Consider the following 26,071-nt stretch of genomic DNA (forward strand, 5'->3'; position numbering starts at 1 on the left):
GTGGTCCATCGACGGGATCAAAAGTCGCAAAGATCAATCTTCAATCTTCTTTCGCTTCGGATCCTGGAAATTTTTGGCGCCGGCGCTCGGTCCGCCAAAGCTGCACATCTCTTCCTACCTACGTCCTCTTTGAAACGACAACATGGCCCACAAGAGAAAAGCACGAGAGGCATTTGGAAGGCCGAAGATTGACGCCATTTCAGAGAAGAATCTATTCAGTAGTGATGGCATCTCTGCGCCGCAGCTCAGTGCATTCGCCGCAGCTCGTAAGACAACGCAACCCGATATTGAAATAGAAGGCTCAGAAGGAGACGAGAACGCGGAATGTCTAGCCACAAAGACCGCGAATGCACCCTGCGGCGGACGATCCAGTGGCAATGTGACTCCTGCGGGATTCTCATCAGATGTGGACCATGTGGCCGTACCGCCAAGACCTGCCGTGGCCGTATCGACCTTCACACGAGGGAAAGGAAATGTCCTCGAAGATGATCAGCATCGACTCAAGCTAAGGCTCAAACCCGAAGAGACTGTCGTGCTCGTGGGAGAATATGATCTGGAGGTGCCTCAGGGTGTGGTCACAATCTACGGCGCAATGCTGCACTCTGGCCTGGGGTCTCAGAAAGTCTACGCTCCAAGCACATCAGCTTTGCCGACGATCACGGCGAAGAGAGATGGCACTGTTATCCTTCTCACTTCTTGTGCAACCCGGGGGCTGTCCCAACTTGAGCGCCTTAGTCCAATGTTTCGCAGCATTTTTGCAAGAGACGATGCAAAGGGCCGGTCTTTCGTGCTTCTCTCGAGCACTGCCGACGATCCTCTCAATCGCGCCTTGACACCGCTCGATACGGATGAACAAGTAAAGAAAGTGCTGTCAAGACTCAGCGCAAAGCTCGACTCGAGCCCTGCCGTGAGGACCATGGCTGTCGGACCGAAGTCTTCCGGCAAGTCGACTTTCAATCGGCTGGTATGCAACATGATAACTAGTAAAGCCGGGATTCAGAAATGCCTTTATCTTGACCTTGATCCCGGTCAACCAGAATTTGGACCTCCCGGCCAGCTATCTTTGGTCGAAGTGAGAGCACCTATTCTCGGACCTGCTTTCACACATCCAGCTTCCATCCAGTCGAGAACTTTCCGTGTAGTACGATCTCACACACTAGCTGCGACGACTTTCAAGGATGATCCTGAGCACTACCTCCAATGTGCCTCCGACCTTGTTCGACGTGCTCCCAGAGACGTTCCATTGGTCGTGAACAGCTGTGGATGGGTGAGTGGACTTGGAGCAGATGTTTTGTCGAGTTTGACAACAGCTCTTTTGATCTCGGACATCGTTTTTCTAGAGCCTATCGATGATGATGTTGTGGAGTCATTGTCAGCACTTGTATCGAACCAAGTTCATCGCGTTCCACGACGTCAGCGTCAGCCTGGCATGCGATCCCCCGCAGAGCTGCGTGCGATGCAGACTATGGCCTACTTTCACCACAAACCGACAAGTACCAACGCCAAATGGATATCCAAGCCTCTCAGCTCCATGCGTCATCTGGCACTGCCCTATTCAGTCGAAGTTGCAGGCGTCAGGGCTATTCTTTCTTACGGTCAGGCACCTCATCCAGACTTCCTCGCTGAGACGGTCGAAGGCGCTGTAGTTGCCGTGGTCGTCCTAGAAGATTCTGATTGTTTGACCACGAATGACATTGCATACACACTCGAGGAGAACCTTCCATACATACCACCCAACAACACGGGCCACACTCCTGCTCTTGACCCTGGGAATAGCCATTGCATAGGCTTGGCACTGGTGCAAGCTATCGACAAGGACAACAAGGTGTTGCAGCTACTCACTCCTATCGCAGAAAGAGACTTGGTCGGGATTGATAGGAACTCCTCAATTGTGCTTGTGCGAGGCAGCTTCGATTCTCCCGACTGGGCTTATCAGGAGGACCTCTTTGCTGGCGATGACGCAATGGATGAAGACCGACCGTGGGTGAATCGTAGAGCAGATGTTGGCATCGAAGGAGCGATCTGGAGATTAAGACACCCTCCCATGGCGAAGGATGTTCGGTAGTCCGCAGTTCAAAAAGGATGAATGCCGAGAGGAGAGACAAAGTATGATTGCGTTCGACTACGGCTCAGTTCCAACGTCTAGCTGGCTGCAAATGTCAAGGATTTATTCCTGCGAGAGCATGATGGATTCCCTTGTACCCGTAAATGAAATCCATATTCTGGACCACCCTTTCCGCAACCCCGGTGGTCGAATGACTCTTCCTCGTCTCAGCCAGAACTCGCGCGACTCTCGGTCTTCGCACGCCATCCATCGTGTTGAAAATTTCTGGCACATCCTCACTCGTCACACCGGGAGCATTCAACAATCGAAACGCTTCGGCGTCTTCGATCGCCATATTGGCACCTAAAATTCTACACGTCAGCGTCAAAATTCCGTAGTTCTCCACGGGGGATATCTCACCCTGCCCTTGCATCGGAGTCATAGCATGCGCCGCATCCCCAATCAGAATCGCCCGGCCTCGCGTCCAAGTACTCAAAGGTTCCAGGTCCTGCAGCTCCCAGACTTTGACATCTGTCGCCGCCTTCAAGACTTTGACCACCATTGGATCAAAGTCTTGAAACGCTTCCAGCATTTTCTCCCTATCACCGTCAACATGCCAGGACTCCGTGGTAGCTTTGGTAGAGACTTCCGTTCGAAGAATACATGAGAGATTAAACATTGTCGCATTGCGGATTGGATAGGCTGTTATGACTCGAGGTGTGTCGTCCCCGGCATAGAAAATCGAAGAGCGATTGCAGTGGGATGTCCAGCGTGGGTGTGGAGTTGGAACGGAGGAGATTGGTACGGCGATGCGGTAGCAAGTCAGGCCTGTTTTCTTGGCTGTGAGGGAAGGGTCTTGGATGATGGTGCTTCGAAGACGAGAATGCACACCGTCGGCGACTGAAAGCATCTATGTCAGAGGGGGAGAAAATCTCGAGCCGACATGCCTAGGACTCACTGATGACCGCATCTGCTGAGACTTTAGTCCCATCGTGTAATTCGATAATACCTTTCTCTGGATCAAGCCCGACAACCGGTGTATTAAGAACGACCCGTGCAGGATCACCACCAATCCCAATCTCGACGGACGGTGCAGTGGCCAGTCTATACAGCTCATCTCTAAAATCCGATCTCTTCATCGCCTGACAATCAGCCCCATACCGTGGTTCCAAATCCATCCCGACATCTTTTAGCAATGTGCCATCTTTGCTATAAGTCGTCAGGCCTTGCACAGGTACTGCTCCAGCCTTGCTTGCGTTATAGCTCAGAAGCGTCAGCATGTTGACGCCATTCGACGCCAGGATGATTCCTTGCCCTCCAGTCGCTGTATTGGCATCGCCTCGTTCGTAAACGGTGACGTTGTGCTGTTCTCGAAGCACTCTGGCAGCGGTCAACCCAGCCAGGCCGGACCCGATTATGGCGATGTTGAGTTTCGTGCAGGAAGTCATGGTTTGAGGGTGGCCTGGCGTATCCCATTGAGAGGATGTGAACTTTTTGTATATTTATGCGCGGAACGCCACGAGGCTGTCATAGATAGATCGAGCGAATGGTGCTGGTAACGCCGTTATATCACCGTGCTTAAGTCCGTCTATATTTCTTCAATCCGTAACCCAATCTTCTCAGTCTCGTACGAGCTCCTGACGAGTCCGAGTCACAGAATTCATTCTCCCCTTTGGAAGAAAGAAAGCATGATACGAATCCGATGTAGCTTGCTCGGAGCAGTAAGGAGCGTACATTTTTCTCTCAACTGCCAAGAGCGCACTTCGGGAGCAGGTCAACTACCCCGTCTCGTCTCTTTTTCTCACTTACAGTCTAAGGAAGGCATCTTCCAATGACGAGAGATCAACGTAACGCAACCTATAATCCACTCCTCAAAACCCTAAATCCCATTCCCACAACCTCCGACAAAACTCCCACCCCTTCATCAAGTCAACTCCCACAGCCAACCATTCCCATTCCCCATTCACAACCTTCAAATCTTTGAAATCCCCCTTTTCAACTCCGTCAATTCCAACAAAAGTCCCTTCTCTCGACCCAGAGATCGATCGAGAGCAGATTCCAAAGAATGCACGCGGTCCGCAAGGATTTGGAGATCCGCAGTTGGGACTTTCTTCGATGCCGAATTCGTGGGCATCGAGTTTTGAGCCGAGTCCTGTTCGGATGCCACATAATTGTCGAAAGGGGGAAAGTTGATTGTGTTGGTGCTATTTGTGTCGGGAAGGGAATGTGAATGCTCTGGTATTGTGACGGATCGACTAGATTCATGGAGGTGGGGCATTGGCGTGCTTACGGGCTGGACACCTCTCCGCTCATTCGAAAGATGTGTTCTCCCGGAATCAGCGTGTGTGCTGTTCTTTTGATCCTCATCTGTTGGCTGAGATCCGTCACCATTCTGACGAGTGAAGATTCTAGTTCTCCCTGTAGGCTCAATGGCCTGATATTGGCTGTCGGAAATGCCAATTTGCGTCGAGGCGGAATTCTGCCTAGATCTTATATCGGGCGTGGAGCTGTCCATCGTTCCAAGTCGTGGAAGGACGACTCCAGGGAATTGAGTCTGAAACAGCTCAATCCAGCGATCTTGCCACTTGACAAGATGCTTGCAAGTGTTGTCAGTGAATAAAGCCTTGTCCCTCTCCGCACAGTGACGCTTGCAGTTCCCATCATTACAAAACTTTACACAGTGATGTGTCTGCTTCTTTCGCAGGTTCTCTTCCTTCCCTTCGCCATCGAATTTGCTAAAGCACATCTGACATATGTATACATCATGGCTATGAAGATGCCGTGCCAGATGACTTAGATATTTGTGTCGCTTCGTGCATTTCCGATACTCCGGATTGCCTGTCATGAAACATATGCATGGGATTTTGTTCTCGATATTTTCGCCGGAAGCCTTGCCGTGCTTTGGCGACCGCTTTTTGAGAAGCTCGTCCTCTTCTCCACCGTACTTGCTAAGCTTTCCGTTGATCTTTGACAATCCATCTGGTAAGCGTTTGGCGGGAATCACTGACGAGGGAACTTCATCCCTCGGTCTTCGATCGGTTGATTGGTCACCGTGGCCCTCTGAGACCATGCGTCCATTGTTCTGTCGTTGATATGACGCTTGAGCATGCGCTCTGAAGTCGACTTGAGGCAAGAATGATCGAGTTGCTGCAAATCTGCTTTGTATTGCTGGAGGCTGCAAGAACCTTGAAGTCCCAAGTTCTCCGATTCCAGTATTGATGTGATGGTTGCTCCACACATCTCTGGAAAAACTAGACGGACTGAGCACGAGGCACCGCGTCCATTGCGCCGCCATGATTTGTAGTTCCTCGTCTTCGGAAGCAACGTCATACTCGTCTTCGACCGTCCTGAGGCTGCGGTATCTCATCGATACTAGTATGACTGTTCTTTGGTCGTCGGTGTCAATCGTCGCTAGCCTGCGGACCGTGAAAGAACCATGTCGTGGGACCCGCAAGCAGGGCCGAACTTTGGCCCTTTCCACATATTTTTCATCTTCGGTGTCTTGTGTATTGAGGGTCAGAATTCCGATGTCGAGGTTAAATCGATGGTACGTACCATCAGAGGTGGAAACGTCGTCGTGTCTTATCATATATGCAGACATCGTGCAATATGCAAATACGATGGCGGTGCAGAGAGATACGTGGACAGCCGGTGAGGGTGAGAGGAGACGAGTATCATGTAGGAGCTACGTCAGGCAGGGCGCCTAGGTGCATGAACGGTCCAGAGAGGATCCAGAGAGGATGAAACGGAAGAACCTGGTGATCGTGATAGTGAAGCCTGGCCCAAACTTGCTCATTTGCGCAGTGCGCAGTGCTCAAACTGCATTAGTGCCTGAGGCCTGGTCAGCAGGCTTCAGATGAATGGTGCGGCCTCGCGGCTGTGGAGGCACGGGGTTCCATTACCTATCAACTCTCGATCGCTTAATCTCGAAAGACGTGGACAACATGTTGCCGACTGGCAGATCATAAGAAGGTGGCTGCCAAGTTTGCCGCGCGACGGTGACATTTCGCTGCACGAATGAGAGCTTGCTATCCTCCTTATGACTGGCTGGCACGAACTCATACCTAATGGAAAGCATACCGCTTAAGGTAACGGATGTACGCTGTCGTGAACGCTTTGAAACATTTTGCAGCTTACTGTGAAAGCTGCCAAGTTCTGCTAGCATGCCAGACCTTGATGAAGGAAAGGTATACCGGGAAAGGCTGCTTGCAGTGCATGCATCATTTGGAAAAGCCTTGTCTGCTCTTGACGAAGCTGCCGCACTTCTTCCGTGAGCCTCGCAATTTGCACAGCTTGTGTAAGATTCGTCACTGTTGACTGCAGCACTGGCTCGTTGCTGAACAAACGCACATCCTCAGCTGCATCATGTGCTAGGGAGCGGGTGAGTTCCCGTGGATCGACATTGTCTGCGAACGGACCAAAAAGACTCTGCTCGTTCAAAGCAACAGTAGGCAGTCCAGGTGCAGCAGTTTCAGTAGATGGTGAGGCCTGGTTCTGCGGAGCGTGGAGAGCCCGGCCCATGCTTTGATCAGAGTTCGCGTCAGAAGTGGCAAGACTCTGAACGTAGTCCATTTGGTCGATGATAGAACCTCGTTCGGAGTGCCAGCCTTGCTGTACGAGAGGCGCATTGCTAGGTGCGTCGCGGTGTTCAGAAGCTTCTAAATTAGACGACTCGCCGTTCAATGCGGAGAGAAACATCGTGTGGGAGGATTCATCGCTAGGTATGGTATCTTCGTCCATTGATGTTATAGTCGCAGTGTGTGAGCTCCAAGGCCGAGGACTAGATTGGGAAAAATCTGCAAACGGGTTGAGGATGTCTGCTTCGTCGAAGACGCCATTTGGAATGGGCTTGCCGGGATACTGAAGCCGGAAGATGGCCTCCCATTGCTGTTTTGAAGAGACTACGCATCGAGTGCACGCTGCAGCTCCAGTATCATGATTTGTACCGACCAAGCATCTCTTGCGACATTGAGTGTTCTTACACCGCTTAAAGCAGACATGGTCCTGCTTGCGCTTACTAGCCTCAGCTTTATCACTGCCGTCGAACTTCTCAAGGCAGTGGCAACATATGTATATGTTGTGGCTCTTGAGGTGTCGCCTATGACAAAGATCAGCAAGATATTCCTGCATTAGAAACCGCCTTACTCACTCTAGTTGGCTCATATACTCGTATTTGGTTGTATCATGGCCATAAACACTTGGCTCCGCTATATGACAGATACAAGGAATCCATTTCATGCCTCTTGAGCCTGCTTTGCGCTCTTCTGACCTCGGAACGCCATTGGGTGGGTCGTCACGACCACGGCGCCCTCGTCCAGGCCCAAACGGTTTTAGGGTTCCGCGACCAGAGCTTGCATATCCAAACGACTTTCCTAGGCCGTGAAAGCCAAGACTGCGAGTGCCACCGCTTTGACAAGCTCCATGAGAGGGTCGCGGTTGCTGGTGCGGTGAATCGATAGGTGGATCTTGAGTCTGGTAAAACTCGGAAGTCGAGTACAGCAGTTGCTCTTGAGCAACACCCAAGACGGATGCTACTACCAATTCCGAGCAAACATCATATGCTATGCCAAGGTCGCAGAAACTGAGAAATCTGAGGTACTTGAATATGTAGCAGATTGCGTAGTCACGTGGGCAGACCTTCGCTACCAGCTTCAGGTAGTCAAAGTGAGAGGCTGCCTTGACCGAGCGAGATGAGTTCGACGAGAGAGATGCTTCGACCGCTTGCTTGGGACAGATGAAGTGGGGATAGCTCTGAGCAGGAAGAGATCTTAAAGCAAACCGTGCACATTCCTCGGAGTGGAAAGGGGTCGATGGAGCTTCCGATCGAGCAATGTTGGTGGGAGGACCGACAGAACCAGCGTGGGACGGCGTGAAGCTGCTTCTGGCAGATACCGTAGTCTTTGCACCCCTGGACTGTTTTGCATCAGAGCGTGCATCCAGATATCGCGGGAGTTGATCTATTTCACATTCCAGTCAGTGATACGATACTCGATTGTAGAAGCACTGGCGCACACTCACGGCCTGTGACAAGAGGGAGCTGCCTCTGCTTCGCGGATACTTACTTGCATTTCCCCGCCCGAGAGCTGTACGCCTGGTTTTGCCTGAGCTCACGTGAACTTGCTGCACGTGTCACTGTTTCAGAAGGCCGGGGAGGTTGTCCAGACACCGCACCTTGCAACGGAGACCAAACATGAAGCTTGTGAGGTGCAAGCAGGTGAAAAGGCAGATTGATGTCTATTGCGGGGAGCCCTCATCTTTTGATAGCAGTGTGCAGTGCCAATAATAATCTGCTTGTTCACTGCGCAGACACCTGGCTCAGGCTCACCGGCGTGACGTGCCAATCGCTCAGACTTATCCACTGGCCGCCCTCGTGCTTGGCCAAGGAAAGTGAACAGCGCTGCCAAGTGCGTGGTAAGCAGCAGAGCCTCATCTCGTGACTGCACAGCTCCGAATGCGCGTCGTGTGTTGCCTGCTGAGCGTCCGACATGCCCGCTGATGAACCGATGTCCAGCTCGACGACGTGATGACGACACCACCTGCTCATTGATCACTAACCAAATATTGCCTTGGATCTTTCAACAGGGAGGCCCTAATGCACATTTCAAAAATTACAAACACAACTTATATTCATTCAATATAGTGACCAGTGAGCTGGTAATGGTGCTTCAGTTCACCGAGTGCTGCCACCAAGCCAAGAGCGGCCATTTTGCTTGGCGTCCAGCCCATCAACCTCGACCTCTACCTACTTACTCACAACCTCCCCATACCCATCCGGCTTAACATCAACATCCAAAACCACAACGCCCCCCTCCCTAACCATCTCCACCGCCCTCCTCATCACCCCCACCAACTCCCCCTTCCCCTCAACCCTCCCCTCCCTAACAACCGCACACCCCAACCCCTCCGCAATCCTCCCACACTCCGGCCTCGGCCCCGTCAACCTCATCCCAATCCCCTTATTCCTCACCTCCCTCCCCCTAACCCTCGCAACACGTTCCTGATGCATTTCATCATTATAATAACTCCCATTATTCGCCACAATCACCAAACAAGGTAATTTATACTTGGCAGCGGTCCAGAGTGCTGAAGAACCCATGAGGAAATCTCCGTCTCCGAGGACGCCGATGGGGAGGAGGTTTGAGGAAGAGGAGCGTAGTGCGAGAGAGGTTCCGACGATTTGCCCACAGCCTGATCCTATCCCTGCTGCGCCGTCCATACCCATGAATCCTAGGGGATGCGTAATGCGGAGATCGCGACCGGACCAGCCTAGTGGGACGCGCACGAGGCAGATTTCGTCGGGGGGGATTGTGGCGTATATGGCGTGTGCGAGATCGGACATGAAGATGTTATCAGAACTCTCCTTTCGGTTCTCGAGAGGTTCCTGTACCGAAGGCTCCGCAGTATGCCAAAGACTCCTCCGGTCCGGAAAATCATGCGTCGCCGCAAGAATCGCAGCCACAGTCCCATCCCCATCCGCATTCACAAAAACATCCGCAGGCGGAATCGCAAAATGATCTTTACTCCAACCATTATGCAACCCGGAATCCATCGAAACATGTACAATCCTCACCCTACTCTCCAAATCCACCCCCGCAGCCCCCAAACTCCCCGCCAAATCCACCCAATCAAAAGAAACAATAAGATCCGCTTCCCTCATTTGTTCACAACTTTCTTCCTCAAGAAAAATCCCCGGAGGTGTAACATGGAGATGGTGGTGAGTTGGGAAAGTCGCGGATTGTTTTATGTCGGTGAGAACTCTGGCGTCGAACTTTTCCGCGAGTTGGATGCGTTTTTGCCAGGAAATTAGACTTTTGGAGGATGAGGAAGAAGGAGGGCGACCGAACATGAAGAGAGGTTTTTTGCTCGCGCTTAATTCGGATTCAATGCGAAGGATTATATCGCTGCTGGGCATTTGAGGGTGAGTTGCAGCGTCGAGGTAGCGGGATGGGTTGGGGAATGAGATTTCTTTTGCGTTGATTTCTGTTTCTTGGAGGGTGTGGTCTAGACATATGTATGTGGGAGCAGAGGGTTTGGTTTTTGTGGCGACGTAAGCGTGGATGAGGCTTTCGATTGCGGCCTGGGGGGAGTGTGGTTGGTCGTCGAATTTTATGTAGGGGCGTATGAGAGCGCCTTGGTCTTGGGCTGTGTGGATCCAATCGATCCATGGACGTCGTTTTGTGGCGTCTAATGGACCTGTGGCTCCGAGCATTAAGATTGGAACGCGGTCGCAGAATGCATTGAAGATGGCCATTGTGGCATGCATGAGACCGACGTTGGCATGTAAGCCGACTGCCATTGGCTTGCCGGTCACTTTGGTCTACGTTAGTTGATGCAAGTAGTTCACAGACCGGTCATCATTTAAATACCTTTGGCATATCCATGAGCAATGCTAACAGCATGTTCCTCATGTAGTGTGATTAGCATCTCTGGCTTTTGATTTCCCTTCAGATTCACAATCGAGTCGTGGAGGCCACGATACGAAGATCCAGGAACGAGAGCCATGTAGTCAATGTCCAAACGGGAGAGCTGCTCGGCGACAACATCGGATCCATACTGTATGCTGGGGGGAACGCTCGAAGGCAAGGGCCGATCTTTCGTCAGGGCTTCACCTCTAGTAGCCATACTGAATGCCTGTTCTTGCTGAAAGGACTCGGAAGATTGATTGGGAAGGCGCTAAGCTGGCAGTAATAATGCGATACAATTTCTTGCTTAGGATCTTGAGCTGGGTCACGTTGTTTGACTTTGATGTCGTACTCAGCAGGTGGTCGGGTGTCCCGCGCTTGCTCGGCAGTGAGGTCTGGAGATAAGCACTCCACTTTCCCAGTTTGGCATAGGTAAGAGCTTGGCAGAACGGTACAGAAGCATGTGAAAGTCGTCCTTCTCTGACATTCACTGTCGTTCATTTGATGATCGTATCAAAGCACGCCTCCAACGCCTACGCTTCTAAAGAACAAACGCCGTGTGCAGAGTCTCGTTCACCCTCGTCATTGCGGTTCGAGTGCTCCGAGAACCCCAGATGCTGAGTTGAACGAAATGTGATGATGTCTTATCTCGCGATTCGTTCCCTGCTGTTGCTTGCACTGTTCGCTCGTCCAAGCTCAACACTCCTCGACAGCTCCTCCATACTTGGTCGAACACTGTCCATACTTGGCCTGACGCTGGAGCTGCTACTCTGCCTTCGTTTCCGTCTTGTCTCCTCCGGATCACCAGGCTTGAGTCCGCTCGCTCTGGCGAAAAGGTTCAGAATGTCAGTCAGTGACACGACTCCGGATAGTCTTCCGCTCATAGCAGCACCAGGTAGCTGTCCCGCACCGATGCTAACGCCGGGGACAGCCGAAGTGTAAGGTGGTGCTGGAGTCATGCTTTCATTTATGCTGTTGGATCGAACTGGAGTTGTCGCTGGAGTGTTGTGTTGTGGGATATGAATACCATCATCCGACTTCGTGTTGGTGTGGACGCTGAACGGAGGAACAGCATGCTTTGGTGCTGGCGATGGAGGAACGCTTGTGTTTGGTGATGGTGCGTCGACGATCCACATCCGATGAGAGCGGGTCGCGCATAGCTTAGCTACTGTGTGTGCAAGTGTCGAGAAGGGGGTGACGTGAAACACTGGATAAGAGTCTTTGCCATCGTACATTCCTCGTTCCGAAAGGATCACGCCGATGAAGTGAATGCAGGTTGAATACAGGAGCGGTATTGCGGAGGTGTCTGTCAGTAGCTGAAAACATGTTAGCAATTGAGTGAGGCGCATGAAGTGTCAAAGCTTACCCGGACATCGACATGACTGATGTTGCCCACCACATTGCGATGATTGTCCAGTACAGGCAAAGAAGTGACACCTTCGCTGTGCATAAGCTTTAAAGCATCCGCGACTGGCTTGTCACCATTAATGGCAAGCACTTCTTTCGCTCCAAGATCCAGGTCTTTCAGGGTTACTGAGTATAATGCCTCAGTCGCGGCAAAATTCTCGTGATTGTCCCAGAAGAACCTCACGAGTCTTAGCTGAGTGAGAACGCTTATCGCCTCTGTGCTGCCCCCTTTTGTGATCACCACTCTATGGTGTCCAGTCCCCAGAACTTCCATGGCAGCAGAAAGGGTCGCAGTGTGAGGCAAGATGACCGGCTCCTCTCTCGGCCCAAGATGATGCTGCACGTCTTTCAGAGGGATGACATCTCCTCGCCGAGCTCGATCAGCGAGCTCTGCTGCTGCGTCGTCTGGCTGCGACAAGCCGAGCACAAGCAGCAGATAGGCATTGAGGTCGGAGAAGTCGAATGTGCTGAGGGCGGTTTTAGTCTTATGTGACTCCCTCACCAGTACGACATTGGGCGCTCCGGAGCGGATGAGCAGCTTGGTCGTGTCTTCAATGCTAGTATCCAGCTCCACGAAGCGTGCTTCTCCCGTGTCGACGATCTCGTGGATCTCTATGGTCCGCCAGTCGCGGCCTTTGAAGCGCGGGTCTGACCCATTGCTTTTATTGGTAGGATGCATGAGCAGTTCCGTCAGGGCAGCGCCTGAGAATGAGTGTGTCCGCTGCGCTCTAGGAAAAGCTGGATGTGGTCGATGGTTGAGGTTTTCAGCAAAGCTTGAGCGTTTCGAGACCGAAGGCGAAGAAGACAGCGATGACGGGTCCTTGCGCGGCGTGGGTAGCGGGGTGGTGGTGGTGGAAGATACGGCGGAGGTGGAGATGTTTTGGGGTCGGATGACCGGTGAGCGTTTCGACAAGCTGGGAGATAATGATTTGGGAGACAAGACATTCGCACTTCCAGCAGCCGAGCCTGGACGTGCCGATGGCGAGTTCCCCAGCTCAGCCATTTTGGCGGGTTGACAGCAGTATGGAGGTTGGAAGTGAAGAATGCTGCCTTATCGAGGGTGGTTGGAGGGGGAGGGGGAGGGGGTAGGGTTGGGTTGTCGACTGGGGGCGGGGTGGGATGACGCTGTGCGTGCCTCGGGGATCGGAGTTCGTGGGCCTTGTAGCGCCGACAGGAATGTGTTCTCTGAGGCGCCACTCTCAGCATGGCATGGCCGGAGCTCAGCAAGATACTCGATTACTTTCACATGACATTGACGATAGGTACTGCTTCTTGGCCGCAGTCGAGCAGGGGTATGGAGCTCTAGCGAAGTCTATTCGCGAGCGCTTATGTAATAAAGTCATTCCGGGCTCGCTTGGCTGGGGTCAAATGTTGTGAATCGTGCTAGGGATGCAACTAATCATCGGATTGACAACTATATAACTGTACAAAGAAGAATTAGGAGCCTGCTATAGAAACTGCAGTTAATATACCTATTATGTGTCCTTCCTCTTAGTATAGGTTAGCTAATAGTATTAGCTAACTAGTATATTATCTAACTAAACTATAATACTCCCCCTTAGGTAGAGATAATATACTATTTAGATTGGACACTTCAAATCTAGGCTTAGAGCTTTACTTTATCTTCTAACTGCCTTTAGATATTAGACTATATCTGCTTTATATATAGCTTTATATGCTATACTACTTGTACGTACTTATATTATATTGTTTGCTAATTGGTTTGCTTTAGAGTAATATCCTTAGTCGTAATTATAGGGTTAGCAGGCGCCTATAAAAGACACTTAAACTTAACTAGACAACTTAAACTTTTACAATCTACTCTTTAGTAATCCTCTAAGTACTAGCAGCCTCTACTAGATTTTTAATTTTAAATTCTTACTAAGACCTTTTAAGTCTAATAGCTAGCCGAGACTTTATTATAGCGATAATTCTTTACCCTAGCCTAGGGAGTATAGCGAGTAGTATAGGTAGTAGTAGCAGCGGCGGCGGTAGTAATAATCTAAATAAGAATCGGCACCCTTCGCGTTATAATAAGCTCTAGCTTATAGAGACTAGTAAGTATTGCTATTAGAGTTTCCCCTTTTCTAACAATTTGCTAACTAGGCGCAGTCCTTAAGGAAGTTTAGTTAACTATCGCGATTCTCTAGAGAATTATCTAGTGCTTAACTAATATTAGTCTAGAGTAGACTCCGCCTTAGCTACGCAACGTTAATATTAGGCATTTTATTACAAGCTAGGATAATGCTCGGCTGTTTCTAAGTATGCCTCCGCGTCTGCGTAAGGCGGCTCTACCTCTATTTAGGCGCTTCGTAGTTGAATTCGTGTATATGCTGCTCGTAACTTCTATTTCTATACTATACTATATTAGGTTTAGCGCCATTCGAGATCTCATTCTAGCGAAGCGCCTAAAGCTAAACCGTTGCTAGCGGGTGCAGGTTACGTTACTACTACTATATTTCATATCGAATAAGCTATATAGCTTAATAACTATTAGTCGTAGTATAGCACTTTATAGAGACGGGACCTAGATAATTCAGCGATTAAGAATATCCGCTATTTTAATAAGCTAGTCGCTTTAGAAATGCTAAAGTTATTATCGATAAACGTGAATTGCTGCTCTCGACTAACTCGTTTGCCTACCCCTATATACTTTACGAGCAAACAAACGACGCCCTTCTACGTTAATAAAGTGTAGGGGGTCTACCTTTCTAGTGCCCTCTACAACCTCCGCGTGTCTATTTACTATGTAATTTAGTCGTACACTCGTCTCGACTCGGTAGGGCAAACTAACCCTTTAGCCTCTAATATCTAGAACTTTAACCTATCGCCTAATCTCGATAAACCTAATACGTAGTTACAAACTTTAAGTGTCCCGCAAGCTCCGCCGCCTATTAAAGTACGCTAAATCGATAGTCCAATTTGGACCTTACCGCCGCTAGAGAAAGCTATCTAAACTATATCCTATACAATTAACGATATCGAGGCCGCTAATCGACAAGTTCGACTCGAGGTCTAGTATCTAGTATCTAGTATCTAGTATCTAGCATCTAGCATCTAGTATCTAGTATAGCTAGCGATAAAGCCCGCCGCAAGCAGCGCCTAGCCGAGAAGGCCGCGCGCTAGAAGAAGCAGCAACTCGAGCGTTAAGAACTATATTAAGCACTACTACTAGGTCGTTCCGCTATTATACGCGTACGTCTAGACTTCGGTGTTCCTCCTATACAGCTGCCCTAGCTAAAATCCGAATAGCGACGGCACTTCTAGCGACGTATCGAGAAGATTACAGATCTAGAGACACCGCTTGCGCGTATATAGGAGTTAGTATAGCAAGCAGGCTAATTTAAGGAAACTGTCTAGTACTAGGCGGAGATTATTAAGAAAGGCTTAACTAAAATCCTCGAATTTAAGCACTCTAGTTTAGCATATACTCCGACTCTAGCGTAGAAGTTAGTAATGTATGCGCTCGTCTATAGCTAGAATAATGTCCTATTTATTGCTCGTATAGGCGAGGGAAAGAGTCTTCCGTTCTAGGGCTTTATAATGCTAACCAGTATAATTACTATCTAAGTCGTACTACTAAATCGCCTAGGTGCCGAGTAAGTAGCAGCAATCGAGCGTATAGCTAGTAATACTAGTAGTCTCGTCTATTTAGTATATATCTCTACCGAGACTAAGAAGATCGATCTAGGCATATTTAAGAACATCCTAAATAGCAAGATCTAGTATATTCTGCTTAGGCCTAAGTAGGTAGCATCTCCTTAGTTCCTTGCCCTACTAAACGATCTACGTATACGCGAGCGAGTCGGTCTAGTTGTTATCGATAAGGCGCACCTAATCTATAACTAGGGTAAGCCTTCTAGTTTCTAGGGCGAATACTCGCAGGTCGGTTAAATACGTAACCGCCTACGCATCGACACTAGTACGCTGTTAGCATCGGCGACTATAGATAAAGAATGTACTAAGTATACGATAAAGTATACCGGCATACGTAAGGAAGGCCCTAACCCGTACGAGACTAAGATTATCCGTAGTAGTATCGATCGCCTAGAAATTATATACATTATCAAATTTATCCCGAAGGAGCATCTAACCGACTACGACATACTATATATAGTAATCGATAATGCCGTATCCTATCTACTAATTCCTAATAGAGAAGAGAAGGAGATTACGAAGGGATTAGCAATACTATAGAATATACGCAAGTCCTTAGTATTTATCGATAGCTGTAAGCATATCGCTAACTTTGTCGATATCGCCCGTAGCTAGTTGCTATATCTAACTAAGGATAATCCGGATCTAACTAAGAGGTACTAATATAGCCTAGCAGGTCTAGGCGTTAATACTACCCGAACTATCTCCTTCTATACTGCGAGGGTGCTAAAGCTAGACTAGGACGACCGATACGACGAGTATTGCAAATTAGACTCCGCTATTCGTTACATAGCAGCTACTACTATAGCAAGCATTAGGTTAGACGTACCTAATATCGCTAATATATACTAATAGAAGTTTAATATTACTCGCAATCCTAGAGACCTTTAGCAGCGACTTAGTCGTATTACTCGGCGACTAGCTCTATTAAATATAGAGGGCTTCTTCGATAAGCCGTACTTCTATCGACCTCGTACATTCTTCTTCGTACTATACTATACCGGAGACTATATTAAGCGTATGCCGGAAGGTACTAGCATGCTTTCTATCCTTCTACTATCGCAGTCGCAGTCGCGCGGTCGTAGTCGTAGTCGTAGTCGTAGTAGAGGTAGAGGTAGTCGCGGCAGAGGTACTCGTAGCAGAGGTAGAGGCATATATACTACCGGACCTAGTAGGTTGCGACAAGAGCTTCCTAGTAAGGATGTTAGTAGTGCGAGCGACTAAGACGATGTATATAGTAACGCTAATACCGATGCTAGAGATAGTACTTCTAGAGGCCGTAAGGGCAAATCTAAGGAGAGTAATATATAGAATAAATCTAAGCTAGAGAGCCGGAAGAACATTCCAAAGGTCTTCTTAGGTGCGCTAAACGATTACCTAAAGATACTAGGCCGCTGCTTTCGAGTAGTAATAAATAAGCACTATAGAGAACACCTAACCTAGTTTCCGCACCTACTCGGCTAAGTAGATAGAAGAGATTGCTGCAACTTCTATAACACCGATCTAATAGCTAATCTACCTAAACTACTAGTTAAGCGCGTTAAGCTAGTCAACCTACTAGGTAAAGGCACAAGACCGAGCTTTAGGCTTAAGTATATTAAGGACTAGTGCTTAAAGAAGATTGATACCCTATACCCGCGTAAGAACCGCCTGTTTCGTATACTAGCTAGTATATATATAAAGGATAGGCTAATATAGTCTGTATCGGAGGTCTTCCTTCTAGCTCGGTTAATAGATATATAGGAGGATGTGAATCTTAGCAAAGATCGGTTGCTATAGGTCGCACTAGAATTAAATAGATAGCAGTATAAGGATACGGATCTCGATAAGTTGCTTACTGTTATTATTAGCATTGCTAAAGCTATATACGCTGACTAGGATGCCTATAAGGCAGAATAGAAGGCAAAGCAGGATGCTATAGCGAAGGCTATCGCAGATACTGCTAAACAGGCAGGAGAAGAAGAGGGTCCTAAAGGTAGTTTAGCCGATCTACGTCTAGTAACCTATAGGACTCTATAGCAGATAGAGGCAGAGTAGCGCAACCTAAACTAGTTATTAAGGCGATCTGCCTTTGCGAATACTATACGCTAGTCCGGTATATAGGGCAGCCTAGCTTAGTAGGCTTAGCAGGCTTAATAGACACCTACTACGGCGGCGGGACCTTCTAACCCTCCTTCTAATAGTACTAATCCTGCTAGGCCTTCTACCGACGCACTACTAGCTAGGAAGCGCTAACGCCGTAGTGCTTAGCTATTAGGCGCCCGTCGATCTGCCTCTACCTCTGCCTCTGCCTCTACCTCTACCCTTGCCAAAGAAGAAGAAGAAGAAGAGATAACTGTCGATAAAGCAACCGAGCGGTTAATACAAGCCTATATTAGTCGCCGTAGTAGTCGTAACATTCGCATTCCTGCGGCTACTAAGGGTCTATATAGCGAGGGCGCTCGTACGAGAAGCTTAAGTATAGCAAGCAGTCGTAGTAGTAGAGTTAACGACAATATCCTATCCTAGTATCTGCCGAGTAGGTAGTAAATAGTTGAGTTGCTTCTACGAGAGCTAGCCTAGTTATTGTGTTGCTTCTACGAGAACTAGCGAGAGCCGGCGTATAATATAGGATGCCTGGTTTAGCTACTTCTACGAGAGCTAGCGCTAGAATTAGCGGTGAAATAGCGCTAGAGATAGCACTAGAGATAGCGCTACAATTAGCGGTAAAATAGCACTAGAATTAGCACTGGAAATGGCACTAGAATTGGCACTGGAATTGGCATTTAATAAGGCTTCTATTATGTCCTTATAAGCTCGCTAAGTCCTTGTCCTATCCCCGGAAAAGTGAGCCGTAATACTACGCTCGATCGTAGGTTGTATGCTATGCTATCTTTCGTTAGGCCTATTCAGTTCTACGAGAGCTAGTTGAGTTGCTTCTGCGAGAGCCGGCGTATAATATAGGATGCCTAGTTTAGCTACTTCTACGAGAGCCGGCCTAGTTTAGCTGCTTCTGCGAGAGCCGGCCTAGTTTAGCTGCTTCTACGAGAGCCGGCCTAGTTTAGCTGCTTCTACGAGAGCCGGCCTAGTTTAGCTGCTTCTACGAGAGCTGGCCTAGTTTAGCTACTTCTACGAGAGCTGGCCTAGTTTAGCTGCTTCTACGAGAGCTGGCCTAGTTTAGCTGCTTCTACGAGAGCTAGCGTATAGTAGTGCCTAGTTTAGCTGCTTCTGCGAGAGCTAGCGCTAGAATTGGCACTAGAGATAGCGCTAGAGATAGCATTTGATAAGGTCCTTCCTTACTACCCTTCTATTATGTCCTTATAAGCTCGCTAAGCAGGTTCTTCTATTATGTCCTTATAAGCTCGCTAAGCAGGTTCTTCTATTATGTCCTTATAAGCTCGCTAAGCAGGTTCTTCTATTATGTCCTTATAGGCTCGCTAAGCAGGCTCTTCTATTATATCCTTATAGGCTCGCTAAGCAGGCTTTTCTATTATGTCCTTATAGGCTCGCTAAGCAGGCTTTTCTATCGTGTTCTTTGCGATAAGGGTTTATAGATAGTCGTAGGTATAGATAGTCGTAGGTGTCGATAGTATATAAGAGCTAGGCGAGAAGCGTAAATTCGAGGAAGCGACAAGGATACCGAGTCCCGCTAAGACCCCGGATTTAGTATAGCAGAGCGCTTAATTGGTAGGATTAAACGTTATAGCTGCTTCCTTCCGCGCATTTATAATACCGACTTTACGACTTTTACAACAGCATTACTAATACAGCGAGATACGTCGATTTAGCGCGTTTCTAGCAAATAGCGCTAACAAAAGTGTCTAATACGATAACGACGGCCGCCTTAGGCACTAATACTAGCGAGAAGTTACTAGCGAGACTAGCGAGACTAGCGAGACTAGCGAGACTAGCGAGACTAGCGAGACTAGCGAGACTAGCGAGACTAGCACTATACTTATTGCACCGCAGCTATTGGCACTATAATATATACGGCAAGGATAGATACGTAGGGCGATAACATATATCGAGCGCTTGTAAAAGCACCCTTCGAGAAGCTATAATAGCCCTCTTACGTTAACGCCCTCTATTGCTTAGACTCTCCCTAGAACGATTATTCCGATAACTAGTTACTATACAAGGCAGAGAAAACGAACAGTAGCGTCCGGGGATCTAATTAACTAGCGGTACTAAGCGGCTATAGAAGCATACACTCCGAAGCACACTAGCATTATATATAGCCTATATGCTACGCGCAATACGCAACAATTAACGCATTCTATTACTAACTACAGTACGCGAGGTATATAGGAAGGGACTCATTAAGCGAAACAATAACAGCTTATTCGCTAAAGCGACACTTATTAGTACCTAGACAATAATAGAGTATAGCCGCGCCCTTAGTGTTAGAGATACCGTAGAAAAGGGTTGTCGAGCGCGTTGCAGTCGTATAGCAATGTTAATGCGCTTGCTAGAAGAGGCGCACTGTAGTCGAATAGCAGTCTTAATACGCAAAGGGCTGTAGTCGTATAGCAGTGCTATAGTCGTATAGCAGCAGTGAAGACTAAGACTAAGCGCCTTCGGGCTTAAGTATACTAGAGGCCCTTACGCAACGACTAAGGTTATTATAACTAACAGTCCTAACGAAGGCGTTACGCCGACTTAACTAGATACGCGTATGTTATCCTATAAAGAATCCGAACGTAGGAAGCCTGTAGCCGCTACTTAAGGTATACCTTACTAAAGAGTTTTTACCGAGTTAGACCTATAGCAATGCCACGAACCTATTAACCCACTCTGTCTATTAACCTACTTAGTAGGAGAGTCGCTATCGAGCCGCTACTTAAGGTGTACCTTACTAAAGAGTTTTTACCGAGTCAGACCGTTAGCCGCATTATAGGTGTACCTTACTAAAGAGTTTTTACCTCCGCTAATCTACCCGAGACCCGCAGTTTATTACACTAAGACAAGACTACGATGTTCTAACAAAAACTATGCTCTTTCGGTTAAATGCGTAGTCGACGCCCGCTAAAGCTATAGAAAACAACCTACTCGCTAGGAGAGTCGCCTTCGCAACGTCTTACTCGGCAAAGCCTATCGGAGACCTTAAAAAAAGGACTAAACAAACCACCTGCCGAGGAACCTTAACTATTAGATAAGCGGCTCTGTCGGTAGCAAGCCGCAGAACTAGCAAGGAATAGTATTAATCGCTATAGAGCTACCTATATGCGACAAGGAGGTATCGACACTATTGCATACGCCGATAGCTAGTGTATTGCTAGGGGTGTTAGTATGTTAGTGTATTAGTGTATATAGAAGAAGAAGAAGAAGAAGAAGAAGTTGAACTAGGAAGCGTAGGTCTACATTAGCGCATCGCAGGTAAGGTTTGCCTCTACTAATAGGATTGCGCTATTTAGCTATAATAGCAAGGCAACAATAACGGCTATACATTATCGCACTTTCAACGCAATAGCCGCCGACTGCTACTAGTTAAATGCCTAAGGCTAGAATTGCTAGCGACTAGAGGCATAGGCAAGGACTTCGTATTAGGCTATAGCTGATTGAAAAAGCTCTTTACTAAAATTACCGGAGGCCTCCTTTAGCCTTAGGCGCTCTAAATTTATATAGGAACCAAGTCTAAAGCAAAGCTAATAGCAGAGACCGCCACTCCCGCTAGTTAGAGTAACGCTAGTTATTAAGCTATTATCGTACGCCTAGCCTAGCTAGCTATTAAGCAATTATCGTACGCCTAGCCTAGCTAGCTATTAAGCAATCATCGTACGCCTAGCTAAACCCTTCGTAGCTAGCTATTAAGCTATTATTATACGCCTAGCCTAGCCAGCCATTAAGGCACGTACTCTAGTCTACCGCTACTACTTCAATCTAGAGCTGCTATAGGACAACGACGACATTACAGGCGTTGTTTCAGTGCTTAGACAAGAATAGTCCTTCCTTAATATATTAAATATTATGCTCTATACTCTATACTCCGTGCTCTATACTCTATACTCTATACTCTATGCTCTGTTCCTTTAAAAGTCACTGCTACCCTTACTACTAAGGCTACCTATACGTACGAGGAGACCTATATTAGCTCCTTCTACTCTACCGTCGCTAGCGCTAGCGCTAGTGCCTATGCTAGTTAGGTCCTAGGTTTCTATACCCTCGAATAGCTAAGCAGTACTATCTGCAAGCTAAACCTATATATTATCTCGCTCTAGATTAAGTACTGTATCCTTAATTAAACCGTAATTAACACTATCTAGGCGCTCTATAGCATTAGGACCCTCTAAGGCATTAGATTCTAGCACCGTAGTACGGCCTCGAATAAAGTTCTAGTTAGTAGCGTTGAAGTTCTCGACGACTAATAGTATCTAATCTGCACCGATATTCTAGATATCGTCCGAGAGCGTAAAATCTCCGTACTGCTACTTCGCGAACCTATCGATACGGATTTTATTAGCTCGATTGAATACGCCCGCGCTAATATCCTTATTAGTATAGTAACTAGTCCGATAGACACTAGAATTCTCCCTAAACATATCGCGGATAAGGCGAGATGCCTCTCGGTTTATCGATACTCGTTTAAAGGCAGTAGCAAGTCTATAAGTCGAATTAGCAAGGCGATTATAGTCCTCGGATAGGGCATAGTTAATAAGCTTAATCATCTTATTACTACCGATAGCATAGCCCTTCTTTCTAGACTAATTAACGGTTGCAGTAGCAAGGACCGCCTTCTATAGGTCCTTAGTACTACCCTTATTAAGGAGGAAATAGAAATAGGTTATTAGACGACTATAGTTGCTCTGTCTAGCTCTAAGGAACATCGGGATAGTATAGTCTACGCATCGACGAAGGTAACCGACGTCCTAGATACGGATAGTATAGCGAACGCGTAGGAACAAGGAGATCTCCTTTATTAGTCTGTATATAGAGGTAAAGGCCGCATCTGGCCTAGTTAGTATAGCGCTATTATCGCCGGCAGGTCGATTAGGTATACCCTCCTATGCCTCGGGTAATAAGAGCAGCTTGTACATTTCCTTTAGGATGTCTATATACTTAGCAGTAGAGATCTTCTCGACAATAGCCTACTTAACGACATTAGGCCGGGTCTAGTTACCTTTACTAGCAAGATCCTCAGAGATATAGCTACGGTTAACTATAATCTAGAGGAATACGGCGACAGTATAGGCCTTAAAGCAACGCTTTAGCAGTCGCTACATCCGGAAGAATTTTAGCGACTTTGGATTAACCTCTTTTATGCCCTAGAAATCGACATCCGATAACAGAGAGAAGTCTATGCGATCGCCGGCCTTGTTCTTATTCTAATAGGTACGGAATAGTGTAAAGCATAGGTTTATAAAGATATAGAACCAAGCGGGCACTAGAAGGATATGCTGCTTCCTATCGTATACAGCCTTGTTCTCGACACCGCTAAAGATTATAGCTAGTATACGCTCGATAGTAAGCTAATTACTAACGTTAATAATCAACCTATTATCGAAGATCGGATTATCGGGCTTTAGACTAAGGTTGCCTTAGTAGATATCGTCGTGCACTAAGGCAGTGCCCTTATTAGAGATCTCGTTATTCTACGATAGAGGTATAGCTAGGAGCTAGGTCTTGCTACGGAAGCTATAGTCAATCTCCGGATATACTAGTTCTTCGACTAGATTGCCGGTATCCTTCGCTACCTTAAAGATCGTCTTAATCGCGTTACCAAATATATATATACAAGCTTCGTAGAGCTAGTACATTTCGACTGCTATAATAGCATTATTATTGTCGATGTTTCGGATAATGTTCTTAGTTAGGACTAGCTTCGAGCGGTCTAGTATATCCTGCGTTAAACCCCCCTCTAGTATATCCTCGTAGAGGGCGATATACGAGTTAGTAATGTTAACCTGTTTATTGTTGTCGGCAATGTCCTATATTAGCGTTAGCAAGTGCTCTAGTATAGCAACTAATATCTATATACCTAATCCTTCCGCTTAGCCTAGCGATTGAAGTTGTTATAGCAGATCTACTAGATATATAGCTTAGCCTATTCTAAGATCTTTAGCCGCTAAGTGTTGGCATTCTTCTTAATTAAGGCTTGTATAGTCTTATACGCAGGAAGCAGACCTATACTATAGAGGGTATCGATAAGAGGTACGGGAAGATTGCTAATATATACTAATAGAAGGCTAAGCGACTTTAGTATCTAGGAGGCCCGCTTTAGTGCTATTAAATATACTACTATATACGTAATCGTACAGATACGCTTCTGCATTATATTCCGCTTGTCCTCGAACGACATTGCTCGCTATATAGTATCCTTACGGGTATTTAGTAGCATAAAATCCTCGAGAAGGCGGTACTAATTTAGGGCGATATTATAGATTATATCGTGCATCTCGGATAGGCGACGTAGTGCGGCAAGACTGTCTTCTAGCTTGTACGCATTAAAGAACTTCTTGCTAATTAAGTTCTTAACCTTAGTACGTAACTAAATAGCACTAATAAGGTGCTTATTCGGTAACATATCTTAAACAGCCTATACACGCTTACGGTAGGTCTTTGTACCCGCCTTACCGAACTATATGAACATTATCTTCTCTATTAGCAATCTAAGCTGCGCGAGTTGCTATATAGTAATAGTGTACTTCTGCTTTAGCGTGCGACGTGGACTACGGAGGCTAGCAGGATCGAGTACGCCCTCTTCCTCGTCGTTTATCTTATCGAGGCCGCGCTTACTAGGCCGCTATCTAGGCTAATCGTTATCGTCGTCGTTAGAGGCATTACTAGCACGACTCTCGATCTCTAACTCGCCCTCGCTCTGCGAGTCTTTATCTATATTAGCATCCTCGTCTTTAGTTAGACTATTATTAACTAGCTAAGCGTATATAACGTTAAGATTGGCATTTCTTAGGCGGCGAGCAGACCGCTTAGGCTAATAGATAGGTTAGCGGACAGGCTAGCGTCGAGCAGCTAAGCGATCTTTATCGCCTAGCATGTGCTTAGAGTTGTAATAGTCGCTATAATACTAGCGCTAGCGGCGGCGATCTTAATCGACTATATAGACTAGCAGGTCGGACGTCTGTCCTAGTAGATCTAGATCCTCTAGTGTAACTATGTCCTCGTCTTTATCTTTATTATATTCTAGTCGAGTCGGTAAGGCGGTATTGTCTTCGCTACGCCGATCGAGTTTAGATATAGCTAGAACATTAGAGAGATAAGAAGAAGAAGCATACTAAGCGCCTCCGCCCTAAGCGCCTCCGCCTAAATGTCGATCGAGCTCGGATGTAGCTAGAACATTAGAGAGATAAGAAGAAGAAGCATACTAAGCGCCTCTGCCCTAAGCGCCTCCGCCTAGACGACGATCGAGCTCCGAAGTATCGGGTTGATTAGTTAAGTTAGAGTCGCTTATATTAGCGATACTATGCAAGTCGTATAGGTCGTGTAGGTCGTGCAGGTCGTACAGGTCGTACAGGTCGTGCAGGTAGTAGTTAGTAGTAGTTAGTAGTGTTTAGTAGTATTTAGTATTCGGAGTGCCGACTCGAATTGCTAGCTCGAGTCGCGTCTGCTACTTAGCTATATCTTAGCAACGACAGTCCGTAGAGGTATACCGGTTACAGCAAAGTTATTCGGAAATACTAGGTATACGAGCTTATATAGGTCTTAGGTAGGTTAGTAATAATCTATTTCGAACCTTCTAAGTCGCTAGTAACTAGCGTCGGCAAAGTAACGAGAACTTAGCACTACTATACTAGGCGCAGTTATATCTAGTAAGGAAGTCGATTGGAAGTACCTTCCGAAGGGCCTCGAGTTAGTTTAGTTAAAAATAAAGAGGGGTGTTGCTACCGCTATTTCCGACGTAGACGAGAACTCGATAGCGAGAAGTCGCGCGTAGGTGCGTATAGCGAAGAAGTTGGTCGGATAGCCCTAATTAAGGACCTCTAGGTATTAACTTAGTATATAGCGATATGTTGAGAATCGGTATGTTTAGATAGGCGGACAGCTATAGAAGTAGGCTTAGCTAAATTGGTGTAACTTAGCGCGTACACGTCGCATACACGAGATTTTTAGATCGTTAGACTCGCAATTGGCAGGGCTACAACCTCCTCGTATTAGATTTGCTAGTTGTCGTTAGTGTAGCGAGATCGTATTTTGATAGCGGAATCTACGATAAAAATTAGCGGTTTAGCTTCAGGCCTTTAGGCAAAGGATTAGGTAGAGTAGTGTGTAATTAGTTGTTCGGAAAGACGGAAGCTAGCCCTAATTTATTTAAATCTATTACGTGCAATCTGACCAATTTACTACCGCGGAACGTAATCCTTAATATACAAAGGCCTAAACGGAGGTAGAGGCGGCTAAGGCATTTAATTTAGGCTTAAAATCGAATGTTAACTACTTGCCTACCGCGCTTATATATACGGCTGCTACTAGACGCGTATATACTAGTAATAGCTAGTACGGTCCTTATAAGCAGTTAAAGGGTCCGTACTTAGAGTGTATAACTCTAAGTTATCGAATTAACGGTTAGGATATCGCTTTCCTAAAGGGCGCTTATACTAACTATGCTAGCCTAAATTATTATAGTTAA

General features: G+C 47.2%; 5 protein-coding genes across 5 annotated transcripts; 1 reads left to right on the top strand and 4 right to left on the bottom strand.

The window, feature by feature from the left end:
* Positions 1 to 224: 224 nt before the first annotated feature.
* Positions 225 to 2,065, top strand: MYCFIDRAFT_200118 (uncharacterized protein; the record flags this gene model as incomplete). The annotated part of the gene is made up of 2 exons (XM_007933256.1): positions 225 to 266; positions 341 to 2,065. The coding sequence occupies 2 exons, from the start codon at positions 225 to 227 to the stop codon at positions 2,063 to 2,065; spliced, it is 1,767 nt and encodes a 588-aa protein (XP_007931447.1).
* Positions 2,066 to 2,159: 94 nt separating this feature from the next.
* MYCFIDRAFT_44875 (uncharacterized protein) lies at positions 2,160 to 3,492 on the bottom strand (the record flags this gene model as incomplete). Its single annotated transcript, XM_007933080.1, has 3 exons — positions 2,160 to 2,407; positions 2,465 to 2,944; positions 3,003 to 3,492. 3 exons carry the CDS (start codon positions 3,490 to 3,492, stop codon positions 2,160 to 2,162), a joined length of 1,218 nt encoding a protein of 405 aa, XP_007931271.1.
* A 524-nt stretch (positions 3,493 to 4,016) lies between these two features.
* On the bottom strand, positions 4,017 to 5,339 carry MYCFIDRAFT_84302 (uncharacterized protein; the record flags this gene model as incomplete). Its single annotated transcript, XM_007933257.1, has 2 exons — positions 4,017 to 4,196; positions 4,335 to 5,339. 2 exons carry the CDS (start codon positions 5,337 to 5,339, stop codon positions 4,017 to 4,019), a joined length of 1,185 nt encoding a protein of 394 aa, XP_007931448.1.
* Positions 5,340 to 6,202: 863 nt separating this feature from the next.
* Positions 6,203 to 10,295, bottom strand: MYCFIDRAFT_84301 (uncharacterized protein; the record flags this gene model as incomplete). The annotated part of the gene is made up of 5 exons (XM_007933258.1): positions 6,203 to 6,945; positions 7,063 to 7,142; positions 7,194 to 8,001; positions 8,370 to 8,441; positions 8,795 to 10,295. The coding sequence occupies 5 exons, from the start codon at positions 10,293 to 10,295 to the stop codon at positions 6,203 to 6,205; spliced, it is 3,204 nt and encodes a 1,067-aa protein (XP_007931449.1).
* Positions 10,296 to 11,174: 879 nt separating this feature from the next.
* On the bottom strand, positions 11,175 to 12,724 carry MYCFIDRAFT_97758 (uncharacterized protein; the record flags this gene model as incomplete). The annotated part of the gene is made up of 2 exons (XM_007933259.1): positions 11,175 to 11,762; positions 11,813 to 12,724. Coding segments are annotated over 2 exons (1,500 nt in total), but the record flags the coding sequence as incomplete, so codon positions are not given.
* Between the last annotated feature and the right edge of the window lie 13,347 nt (positions 12,725 to 26,071).

The sequence above is a fragment of the Pseudocercospora fijiensis genome, assembly GCF_000340215.1.
Source record: "Pseudocercospora fijiensis CIRAD86 unplaced genomic scaffold MYCFIscaffold_10, whole genome shotgun sequence".
Lineage (NCBI taxonomy): Eukaryota > Fungi > Ascomycota > Dothideomycetes > Mycosphaerellales > Mycosphaerellaceae > Pseudocercospora > Pseudocercospora fijiensis.